This window comes from Rhinatrema bivittatum, chromosome 3 (genome assembly GCF_901001135.1).
Source record: "Rhinatrema bivittatum chromosome 3, aRhiBiv1.1, whole genome shotgun sequence".
Lineage (NCBI taxonomy): Eukaryota > Metazoa > Chordata > Amphibia > Gymnophiona > Rhinatrematidae > Rhinatrema > Rhinatrema bivittatum.
In genome coordinates this window covers 537,397,126-537,409,465 of record NC_042617.1, presented here as the reverse complement: position 1 = coordinate 537,409,465, position 12,340 = coordinate 537,397,126, and the positions used below count along the sequence as shown (strand labels likewise).

Genomic DNA, 12,340 nt, shown 5'->3' with positions numbered 1-12,340 from the left:
TCTCCAGATCCCACCCCAATTAGGGCAGCTCTGGTACATCCCAGCGGTCTGGACTGATCCTGGTACGTACAGGGAAAGGAAAATTGGTTCTTACCTGCTAATTTTCATTCCTGTAGTACCAAGGATCAGTCCAGACTCCCGCCCTTGGGTTTTTTGGAGAGTCCGTTTTTTCTGTATGTTTTCTTCCTTCTTCTTACCTCGGCAGAGTTCTTTACAGGCATGGGAAGGAATCTTCTTGATTGATATGTTATGCGGCGGCTGTCAGCGAGTTTGACAGCCGATGCTCAATTTTGCCGGTGTCTGTTCTCAAACCCGCTGACAGCCACGGGTTCGGAAACCGGACGCCGGCAAAATTGAGCATCTGGTTTTCAACCCGCAAGCCCATTTTAAATTTATTTTTTTTTACTTTTAACTTTTTTAAACTTTTGGGGCCTCCGACTTAATATTGCCATAATATTAAGTCTGAGGGTGCTCAGAAAAGCAGTTTATACTGCTTTTCTGTGCACTTCCCCGGCGCAGGCAGAAATTAATGCCTACCTTTGGGAAGGCGCTAATTTCTTAAAGTAAAATGTGTGGATTGGCTGCAAATTTTACTTACTGTATCGCGTGGGAATGACTAATAGGGCCATAGTGCGCTCGCCCGCTCCTCCGCATGGTTTACTGTAATGGCCCGTGGGTAATTGGCAGGTTCTTGTGGCTTGGTTTGGCCTCTGTTGGAAACAGGATGCTGGGCTTGATGGACCCTTGGTCTGACCCAGCATGGCAATTTCTTATGTTCTTATTCCTGAATAAGGGGTAAAGCTAGCGCGTCAAACGCGCGTCCAAATGCCGGTTAACAGTGTGCTCCACTGGAGCGCACTGTACTGTATCGGCCTGCTAAACACTAAGATTCCATGCTACTGATGCAATTAATAGCAGTGGCTGTTCCCTAAGTAAATTTGATTAATAGCCGTTAATGGACTTCTCCTTCAAGAACTTATCCAAACCTTTTTTGAACCCAGCTACACTAAATGCTCTAACCACATCCTCTGGCAACAAATTCCAGAGCTTTATTGTGCGTTGAGTGAAAAATAATTTTCTCAGATTAGTCTTAAATGTGCTACTTGCTAACTTCATGGAATGCCCCCTAGTCCTTTTATTATTCGAAAATGTAAATAACTGATTCACATCTACTCGTTCAAGACCACTCATGATCTTAAAGACCTCTATCATATCCCCCCTCAGCCGTCTCTTCTCCAAGCTGAACAGCCCTAACCTCTTCAGCCTTTCCTCATAGGGGAGCTGTTCCATCCCCTTTATCATTTTGGTCACCCTTCTCTGTACCTTCTCCATTGCAACTATATCTTTTTTGAGATGCGGCGACCAGAATTGTACACAGTATTCAAGATGCGGTCTTACCATGGAGCGATACAGAGGCATTATGACATTTTCCGTTTTATTAACCATTCCCTTCCTAATAATTCCTAACATTCTGTTTGCTTTTTTGACTGCTGCAGCAGATTGGTGGGGCTTTGTTTACATGCTGCTTGATTTACTATTATTTTCTTTTGGAAGGGGTGCCCACAACTTTCTCATTGGTATTCTACTCTAGAAGAAATTGCTTTGATGGATAAGATTACTTGCATGCATAGAGACAAGGCTATATAATACAATGCAAAATGGGGAATTTACTGGAGCTGGAGGCAGCGTACAAGCTCCTAATGTTTATATATGCATTTTCTTTTTCCTCTGTGGGAATGTCCTTTTGCATTGTTAACTTTGACCATATTGTACCCTGAGATGTATCGGAGTCTGAACTTTGTATTCATAATGTTTGTTGGTTTCCTGTGTGGGTTTTTTTTTTTTTTTTTTTTTTTATAAAAAGTTCCCAAAAAAAATGTAATGCAGAAAGAACACTTTCATTTTTCGATGGAACACTGTAATTCCCCATGGCTTAAGCAAAGAAATAGAGTGGGCGGTGTTTTATTAAACGATGGTTTGTTTGGGTTTAGAAAAGAGGTTTCTGATTAATAGACTTCATTGAGAAGCTGATTGGTCTCTGACAGTTTTTAAAGGGAATAAAAATTGTGAGACATTTTGAGAGCAGTACGTCAATGTCTTGGAGACATGCTGAAAATTGATAGTGAGTGCGTAATTTTGTTTCTGGCTGGTCATTTTGCCATATCTGTGGTCTGTTTTAGGAGAAAGTTTTGGGATATATTTTGATGTATTTGTAGGGATGCCGTTTGAAACGGACCACACATAATTTAAAGAGTGTTCTTGGAGAGCTGGAGATTTAATGAGGGCCCATAGAAAGTAATAACTGGCTTTTTCTGGTTTTAAGAACAGTAGAGTATATGCAGTTAGTTTTAGATTGTTGATGTTGTTTTTTTTGTATACGTTTTAGAAAAAATGACTGTACGGACCCCTGATGCAGGCATTAGATGCCAAAAAAACTGCACTGTTGGGTCATACAAGATATAGTAACTGGACTGTAGAACAAGAGCAGAGATACGTCCTATAGAGAGCAAGAGAGTCTCATATACAAGAACCAACAGTTGGGCTGGAAGAAAACAAATTCATTGGATAAGCTTCAGGATTTGTGCTATAGAACATAAACATGGTTATATTCATCATAGTGAGAGTTATACAAGAATAAATATTTGGGTGGAAAAAATGTATCCACATGTTTTTACAAAAATATTTAAAAATGTATCAATTTTATGAATTTATTTGTATGATATATGTATAATTGATTTGATGTATGGCCTTCCAACACTCTTTTTCTAGTGGTGTTATTGGTAGTTTTTGGTATATATATCTTTTAATAATGTTTTGTATACGTGGATGAGTGTGTGTGTGAGGTTGATATATTAAAATAGGCTATTTATGGGATAGTTTTGTATATTGAGGTATTTAAGATGTATTAAAAGACTTTTTGTACATTGGAAGATTTAAGATATATAAAAATTGCTTTATTAAAATTTAAAGTTCCCTGTACGTACCCAGATCAGGCCAAACCATGGGGTTATGCCTCCCTTCCAGCAGGTGGAGACAGAGGAAAAACTTGAAAGGCACCCTCACTTAACCTGGTGTGCCTCCTGCATCCCTTCAGTATTTCTCGGTCTTGCCCTGTTTCTGGGGTGTAGGCTATCCCTTAGCTATAAGTTCTGAATCAAGCAAGTTAAAAAAAAAAAAAAAAGACAGTTCTTCTGCAGAAGGAAGTATTTTTCCTATCCTCCCAGGGGGTTGTTAGAACCTGTGGGGTCATCCTCTCTGGTGGCAGGTTATAGGAGTTGGGGTTGGTAACCCCGCGAGGCTCCAGCCAGGTAAGGAGCTGGGGAAGTGATTGCAGGTGGTCCAGTCCCTCTCTTACCCGGTGCTGATTTTGACTATTTAAAAAAAAAAAAAAAAAAAAAAAATTCAAATTTTTTGAAAAATGTTCTTTTTTGGTCAGTTGCAATCCAGGATCCCTCCCCATCGGAATCGTCACGTTTTTGAGGAATTTCGCTGCGTTTTTTGGGCCGTTTTTCTTCCCCACAATACCACGGCCATCTTTGTGTGTGGCATGTAGTGAATCCACCGCACGGCTTTCTAGGGCTGGTATTTGCTCCCGCTGCTTACGTGGTGGGGAAGGCAGTTCCTTTTCAGGGTCTGCAGCATTGCCCAAGCCTAGAGCGGCTCCAAAGTGCCCTGCTCAGCGGGATTTTAGTGCTGATCCTTTTCCCCTCAGTGCAGGGATGGCACCATCTTAAACACCTTTGCAGAAGCTCAGGCAAGGGTTATGGGGGAGGGGCTGCTTCCCCCAGCGCTGTCACGGTCCCTGCCAGTCCTGATGATTCTTTAGATCAGGACCAGGATTTTTTGCAAGGGGGACAGGATGTTGATCATGATTCTTTTTCTTTAGATTTTGTCCTCCTTATGCACAAAGCTTTTTTGGCTTCCAGGTCTCCGCAAGGTGCTGCTTTGCCTGTGAGACCTGGGCAGGGACCGGCCCCGAAGGTAGCCACGTGCACTGATGGGCCCATGTCTTTACGAGTAGCAAAGTTAAAAGGTGCTGTGACTTCAGATGGTTCCGGGAAGTGCGGCTGCAAATGCAGGGACCTCTCCTCCCCGCCCCCCCCCCTTGGATGGAGATGACTCTAAGGTGGTCTGTCTGTTTCAGAGAGAGGAATTAGAACCTCTCATTCCTGCAGTTCTTACTGAGTTCGGGGTGGAGCTCCTCCCACTTGCTCCGCCGCAGGACTCGGTGGATCCAGTCCTGGCGGGATTACGAACGCCGACCCAGGCTTTTCCTGTCCATCACATGCTGCAGCAGCTGATGACCAGGGAGTGGGATGCTCCGGATGCTGGTCTGAGGGTAGGTCGAGCCATGGATATGTTTTATTCCTTAGTGGATGAGTTTTTGGAGCTACCGCGGTCTCCTAAGGTAGACACTTCAGTTTCGGTTGTTGTCAAGTGGACCACTATCCCGGTAGCAGGCTCGGCGACTCTCAAGGACCTGCAGGACCGCAAGCTGGAAGTGCTGCTCAAACGCATTTTTGAGGTGTCGGCCCTGGGTATCTGGGCGGCGGTGTGTAGCAGTTATATGCTGTGTGCGAGTCTGCACTGGGTACAGCAATTGCTGACGTCTAGAGATGATCTCCCTCCGGGTGAGTCAGCATTTGGAAGCTGCGGTGGCATATGGTACGGATGTGCTGTATGACCTGCTTCGCATTTCCTCTCGCACTCTGTCAGCGGCGGTGTCGGCAAGGAGGCTTTTGTGGCTCCGCAACTGCTCAGCGGATGTTTCATCCAAGGCTCAGCTGGGTGCTATGCCATTTAAAGGTGGCTTTTTATTCGAGATGATTTGGAACAGTTGATAAAGTCCTTGGGGGGGAAAACAAGGTTCACAAATTGCCAGAGGACAGACCGAAACCCTCCAGAGGGTTTCCATCATCCTGCTCTCGCTTTCGGGAGCAGCGGAGGTTTCGGCAGAACAGGCAGCAAGCAGCCGGTCAGCGGCAGCCATTGGCCAGGAACCGAACCTGGTCTTCGTTCTTTCGGGGGCGTAAAGCCTTCAGAGAGGGTGGTGCTTCCTCCTCTCCTGCCTCCAAGACTACACAATGAGATGGGGCCGGCCCATTCCTCGGTCCCTTGGGTCGGGGGTTGCCTGTCCCGGTTTTACGAGGCGTGGGCCAGAATTACTTCTGATGAGTGAGTGCTAAGCATAATAGAACGAGGCAACACTTTGGAATTTGCTCGGCCTCTAAGAGACTTCTACTTAATATCTCCCTGCTGTCCACAGGTCAAACAGCAGATTGTTCGTCAGACTCTCGAACGTCTCCTGGCTCTGGGAGTGGTAAAGCCAGTCTCTCCAGAACACTGGAGGAAAGGAAGGTACTCCATTTACTTTGTAGTTCCAAAGAAAGAGGGGTCCTTCTGGCCAATTTTGGACCTCAAGAAGGTAAACAAGTCTCTCAAAGTGCCACACTTTCGCATGGAGTCTCTGCGATCTGTCATTGCGGCGGTATGCAAGCGAGAATTCCTGGCCTCTTTGGATCTGATGGAGGCATACTTGCACATTCCTATCTGCGAATATCATCAAAAGTTTCTTTGTTTTATGGTCCTGGGAATGCATTACCAATTCTGCGCTCTGCCCTTCAGTCTTGCGACTGCACCCCGTACATTCACTAAGGTCATGGTGGTTGTGGCAGCGTCCCTCCGGAGACCAGACCTGCTCATTCATCCCTACCTGGACGATTGGCTTATCAGGGCAAAGTCCAGGGATTGCTGTATGGATGCGATCTGCAAGGTGACCACTCTCTTGGAGTCCCTCGGCTGGGTAATAAATCAGGTCAAGAGCAACCTTGTTCCCTCTCAGTCACTGGAATTTCTAGGAGCCAGGTTCAACACTGTGGTCGGGAAAGTTTTTCTTCCGACGGACCGGAGGAACAAACTGATGGAACAAGTTTGGTGCTTTTTGGTTCTTCTCTTGCCTAAGGCCTGGGACAACCTTCAGGTGCTCGGTTCAATGGCATCCACACTGGAGGTGCCTTCTTGGCATTTGCTCATTTGAGACCGTTTACAACGAGCATTACTTTCCCGGTGGGAACCCAAGTCAGAAAATTTCCAGTTCCCTCTACCACTCACCGATCCTGCCAAGTCCAGTCTTGGGTGGTGGCTTTAGCCGCACAACTTGTCTCAAGGAGTGCATCTGGAGGTTCTGACCTGGACAGTGGTGACTACAGACGCCAGTCTCTCTGGCTGGGGAGCTGTCTGCCAGTATCGTTCTGTACAGGGCAGCTGGTCCCCGGAGGAGTTCGGATGGTCGATCAATCGCCTGGAGACCAGAGCAGTTCGCTTAACCTTGCAACACTTTCTTCCACTGGAGCCTGTGAGGATCCAGACTGCTGGGACTTAGGTGACGACAGCAAGACTAGTGGAGAAGATGGAATCTTCACCCTGGAAGTCCAAGATCCCCCCAGGAGGAGCCGGTAGGGATCTGGACCGCTGGGACTTAGGAGACGGCAGTGAGAAGAGATGAGAAGACGGTCCAGAAGTCGAGGCAGGCGGCAGGCATGGAGAGTTGGAAGCAAGCTGGAGTAAGGAGCCAGAGAGACAAACCAAGGGACCGGATCAGGAGCAGCCAAAGCTGGCACAGGAACAGCAAGAACCAACGCAGGGATACCAGGAACGCAACTAGACACTCTAGCAGAGAGACCTCGTTGCAAGGCAGTTCCATGCAGGCAGACGCCAGCTTAAATACTTTACCGGCGTCTGACGTCATCCAAGGGGCTGTCCAGCACTTCCGGGTGCTGGACCTTTAAAAAGTCCCTCTTTGCGCGCGCATGCGTGCCCTAGAAGGGGCGGAGTCAGGATCGGGCCTCGGCGGCGTCTCCCTTGTGGAGACGCCACTGCAACGCAACCCAGAAGGCCCGGAACACAGCGGTTCCCGATGCGGCCTGGAGCGGAGGATATCAGGTAAGGACCCGGTCTTTAGGCTAGCGACTGGGACCGCAACAGCGGCGATCAGAATTGTACACAGTATTCAAGGTGCAGTCTTACCGTGGAGCGATATAGAGGCATTATGACATTTTCCGTTTTATTAACCATTCCCTTCCTAATAATTCCTAACATTCTGTTTGCTTTTTTGACTGCTGCAGCACACTGAGCCGGCGATTTTAAAGTATTATCCACTATGATACCTAGATCTTTTTCCTGGGTGTAGCTCCTAATATGGAACCTAACATCGGGTAACTACAGCAAGGGTTATTTTTCCCTATATGCAACACCTTACACTTGTCCACATTAAATTTCATCTGCCATTTGGATGCCCAATCTTCCAGTCTTGCAAGGTCCTCCTGTAATGTATCACAGTCTGCTTGTGATTTAACTACGTTGAATAATTTAGTATCATCCGTAAATTTGATAACCTCACTCGTCTTATTCCTTTCCAGATTATTTATATATATATTAAAGAGCACCGGTCCAAGTACAGATTCCCTGAGGCACTCCACTGTTTACCCTTTTCTACTGAGAAAATTGACCATTTAATCCTACTCTCTGTTTCTAGTCTTTTAACCAGTTTGTAATCCACGAAAGGAGATCGCCTCCTATCCCATGACTTTTTAGTTTTCGTAGAAGCCTCTCATGAGGGACTTTGTCAAACGCCTTCTGAAAATCCAAATACACTACATCTACCGGTTCACCTTTATCCACATGTTTATTAACCCCTTCAAAAAAATGAAGCAGATATGTTAGGCAAGACTTCCCTTGGGTAAATCCATGTTGACTGTGTTCCATTAAATCATGTCTTTCTATATGCTCTACGATTTTGATCTTGAGAATAGTTTCCACTGTTTTTCCCGGCACTGAAGTCAAGCTCACTGGCCTATAATTACCCAATCGCCCCTGGGGCCTTTTTTAAATATTGGGGTTACACTGGCCACCCTCCAGTCTGCAGATACAATGGATGATTTTAATGATAGGTTACAAATTTTAACTAATAGATCAGAAATTTCATTTTTTAGTTCCTTTGATACTTTAGGATACATACCATCTGGTCCAGGTGATTTGCTACTCTTTAGTTTGTCAATCTGGCCTACTATATCTTCCAGGTTCACAGTGATTTCGTTCAGTTCATTTGACTCATCACCGCTGAAAACCATCTCCGGAACTGGTATCTCCCCAACATCCTCATTAGTAAACACGGAAGCAAAGAATTCATTTAGTCTTTCTGCAATGGCCTTATCTTCCCTAAGAGCCCCTTTAACCCCTCGGTCATCTAATGGTCCAACCGACTCCCTCACAGGTTTCTTGCTTTGGATATATTTTAAAAAGTTTTTATTATGAGTTTTTGCCTCTATGGCCAACTTCATTTCAAATTCTCTCTTTGCCTGTTATATCAATGTTTTACACTTAACTTGTCAATGCTTATGTTTTATCCTATTTTCTTCAGATGGATCCTTCTTCCAATTTTTGAAGGATTTTTTTTTGGCTAAAATAGCCTCTTTCACCTCTCCTTTTAACCATGATGGTAATCGTTTTGCCTTACTTCCACCTTTCTTAATGTGTGGAATACATTTGGACTGGGCCTCTAGGATTGTATTTTTAAAAAATGTCCAAACCTGTTGAACACTTTTAACCTTTGCAGTTGCACCTTTCAGTTTTTTTCTAACTATTTTCCTCATTTTATCAAAGTTTCCCTTTTGAAAGTTTAGTGTTAGAGCTGCAGATTTACTTATTGTCCCCCTTATTTATTAGTTTAAATTTGATCATGTTAAGACGACGATTGCACGATGGTTGAGAGAAGCCATATCGTCTGCATACATTTGTAAAGGGAGACCTGTTCCTGAGGGCTCATTCTGTTCGCTCTCAAGCAGCTTCGTGGGCCGAATGCCATTTGGTATCACCTCAGGAGATTTTCAGAGCTGCTTCTTGGAAGACGCTCCATACTTTTGTTCGCCACTACCGCTTGGACGTTCAGGCGCCCAGAAATTTTGGAGTGGCGTATTGCGCGCGGGACTTGCGAGGTCCCACCCAGATTAGGGAAGCTTTGGTACATCCCATGGTTTGGACTGATCCGGGTACGCAGATGGAAAATAAAATTGGTTCTTACCTGATAATTTTCGTTTCTGTGGTACCACGGATCAGTCCAAACGCCCACCCAAAGACTAGGAATGGGTAACAAGGAGATCTATATAGTCTGTGCTCGCATGTTCCAGTTTGTTATTGCAGCATACTAAGAAAGAAGGCTACAGTTTACAAGTTTATACGTTCATGTTTACAGTTCTGTTCTTGCTTGATTCATTGCTAGTCTTATTCTGCTTTGATACTCTAAATACTGAAGGGATGCAGGAGGCACACTAGGTTAAGTGAGGGTGCCTTTCAAGTTTTTCTCTGTCTCCATGTACTGGAAGGGAGGCATAACCCTATGTTTGGACTGATCCGTGGTACCACAGGAATGAAAATTATTGGGTAAGAACCAATTTTCTTATAATTTTTCTTTTGCTGTTCCTAATATTCATTATGTTTTTGTCTAATTCTGTTTAGGGATAGAGCAGTTGGTTTGTATTTCAGTTAAAACTTGTTACATGCCAATATGTAAAAAAGTACTCTTAGCAAGGTACAGCCAATAAATATATAGAATTATAAACAACATAAGAAAAAAAGCATAACTAATTGTGTAGCTTGATACCCTGAAAACCAGAGCTGTTTATGTCTCTCAAGGACTAAAACTGAGAGCTCCTGCTGTAGTGATTAGACCTGTAAATAGCAAGTCCTTCAGATAACAGAGGAAAAAAAAACTGAAACTTTGTTCCGTTTTTATAATGGAATCTATCTACAGCTGAAAACCATGCCATTTGTTTTACTGAACCCATGAACTGCTTGTTACTTTGATAGTTTTCTTTTTCCACCTTTTGATAACTGTATTCCTTTCCTTGCAGTACGGTAAGAAAAGCTACATGGTAAAGGGTATGTCATTCTCGCCCGACTCCACCAAAATTGCCATCGGGCAAACAGACAACATCATCTATGTCTACAAAATTGGGGAGGAATGGTAAGGCACCCTTTATTTTCATTCTGTGTTGTCCCTGCTATACATATTATAGGTTACCTTCATATGTGAGGATATGGTACAGAAGGCACTTATGTTCACATTCCATTGATACTTGTGGAATGCACCAATGGCTGCACACAGTGGGTTACAAAAATTTCCTTGTTGTCCTATCAGACCATTCTAGACCATTCCTACCAGCAGATGGAGGCAGAGAGCAGCTGATTTGCCCCATATTAGCTGATCTGCTGATGTTGCTTACCTACGCTTCCCAGTATTTTCTGTCTCCAACGGATGGTAGGGTAGCATAACTATACTTCTGGAGTCAGGTCTTAGCCTCGCAGAGAAAAATTCTTGGTTGTCTTCTTTAGTAGAATTGGCTATGGCCGTGACCACCAAGTCCACCTTCGGAACTTTAAGGAGGTCAAGCGAATCATTAGAAAGTGGATACAGTTTCTCTATGGCTCTGGTAACTCTTAATGAGGCCTCCGGAGTCTCCCACTCACAGGATACAATCTGGAACATTTTCGGATGAAAAAGAAAGGTTTGCGGTGGGGCACGGAGCCCCGCTAAAGCTGAATCACCCGTAGATAAATCTGACGTTTCCTGTGAGAGAGGAAGTTCCAGCTCCTGAAGTACGTGCAAGATCAAGGGATCCAGCTCTTCCCTTCGGAAAAGACGGAGGACCTGGGGGTCATTCCCCTCCACCTGGGTGGCATTGTCCCCCTTATCGCCCATATCCTGGGAGAATGCATCCTGAGACCATGGATCCCCCAGGGTCACCGGGTCAGGCAGCCTATCCCCTGGGTTAGAGTAAGGAATGCGAGAATCCGCCCTTCCCTGACCCATGGAATCCCTCAGGATCTTGGCTGGGCTAGGAGACTGGGAATCCCACTCAGTCTCCACCTCCATATAAGCCTTATGCAATAATAAAATAAATTTTGATGAAAAGGGTGTTGCCGCTTTAAGGGCCGCCCCCGGGGAATTGGACGGAGGAGGAGCCGTGTCCGAATCAAACCGCGCGGCCTGTGCGGGCTTAGAGCCGGCGGGGACAGCGGAGGAGGGAGATCCTCTCCCTCTGAGGAGAAATCAGCGTCCCCGACCGAGGCAGACAAGATGGCCACTGCTCCCGCGCTAATCGGGAGCGAGCCACACCTCTGCCCCTCAGCCACGTGAGCGCTGCGCGAAATTTTCGGCCGTGAAATGGCTCCCCCCCCCCCCCCCCCCCCCCCCCGCGCCTGAACCGATCGTTGCGAAGGCCTCTTGCCCCCGGGGAGACACCGGGAACAGAGGCCTTCGCGGGAGAGCCGGAGCCCCAGCTCTCCACAAGATTTACAAGCCGTCCCTCTCGGCATCGCTGGCAGCTGGGTGGAAGCTCCACCCCCTCCGGAGACCCGGGAGACTGTAGGCAGGCGTGGCAGAGGTAAGAACCCTGGTTAATAAATAAATTACTAAAATCCAAATAAGATTTAAATCTTTTTTTTTTTTTTTTTTTTTTAAAAACTAACTACTCAGCCCTCGGGGTACGGCACTGGGGGTTGGCAGAGGAATTAAGACATCTCTGAGGAAGGGGGAGAGTGACCGGCCCACCGGTAAATCTTGCCCCTCTTCTCACCGGGCTACTGTTATAACCACTCTGGGAATTGGCTGTAGGGCAATGCCCTGCCTTGCCTGCCCTTGGCTGGCTGCTGCAAAAACTTCCAAAAAGGTACAGAAAGAAACAGATACTAACACCCTTTTTTAAAAAAATGTTTGATAAATTCAAACCTGATGGGGCAAGTCCCCAGGAATTTTGAGAATCAGGACCGCAGGTTATGCCTCTCAATCTGCTGGAGTCAGAGAAAATACTGAGGGATCGCAGATGGCACCCCGGGTTATATGGGAGGTGCTCCATCTGCAGGTTTTCAGGCAAGAGGTCGTATCCTCTGGACCAGCGGTTCTCAACTGGTATTTCGCATACCCACCGTTCTTTCCCCCCTTTCACCTCAGCGAGACAAACACTGCTGCTGTTCCTGCCCAGGCTATCAGCACGTTTAAGCTCCCCTCCCCAGTAGTGTGGGACTATTTACAGGTTCTTGGGTTTATGGCATCTACCCTGGAGCTAGTTCCTTGGGCTTTCACGCATATGAGACCCTTGCAGAGGGTGCTGCTATCTCGTTGGGATCCCAAGTCCGAAGAGTACCAGATCCCCTTGCCTCTACTCGAACCTGCCAGATCCAGTCTGGACTGGTGGCTCACTCCGGTTCACTTACTGCAAGGGGTAGACCTCGAGAGCCCTCAATGGATAGTTGTGACAACCGATGACAGCCTCTCCGTTTGGGG

The 12,340-nt window shown here is 46.1% G+C and overlaps 1 protein-coding gene across 1 annotated transcript in view; it reads left to right on the top strand.

Annotated features, from left to right (window-relative positions):
- IFT172 (intraflagellar transport 172) overlaps nt 1–12,340 on the top strand; it is a 649,332-nt gene that overhangs the window by 20,096 nt on the left and 616,896 nt on the right. Inside the window, exon 3 of the mRNA XM_029596359.1 lies at nt 9,909–10,021. Within this exon, the coding sequence (XP_029452219.1) occupies nt 9,909–10,021 (113 nt within the window). The remainder of the gene's footprint in view (nt 1–9,908; nt 10,022–12,340) is intronic.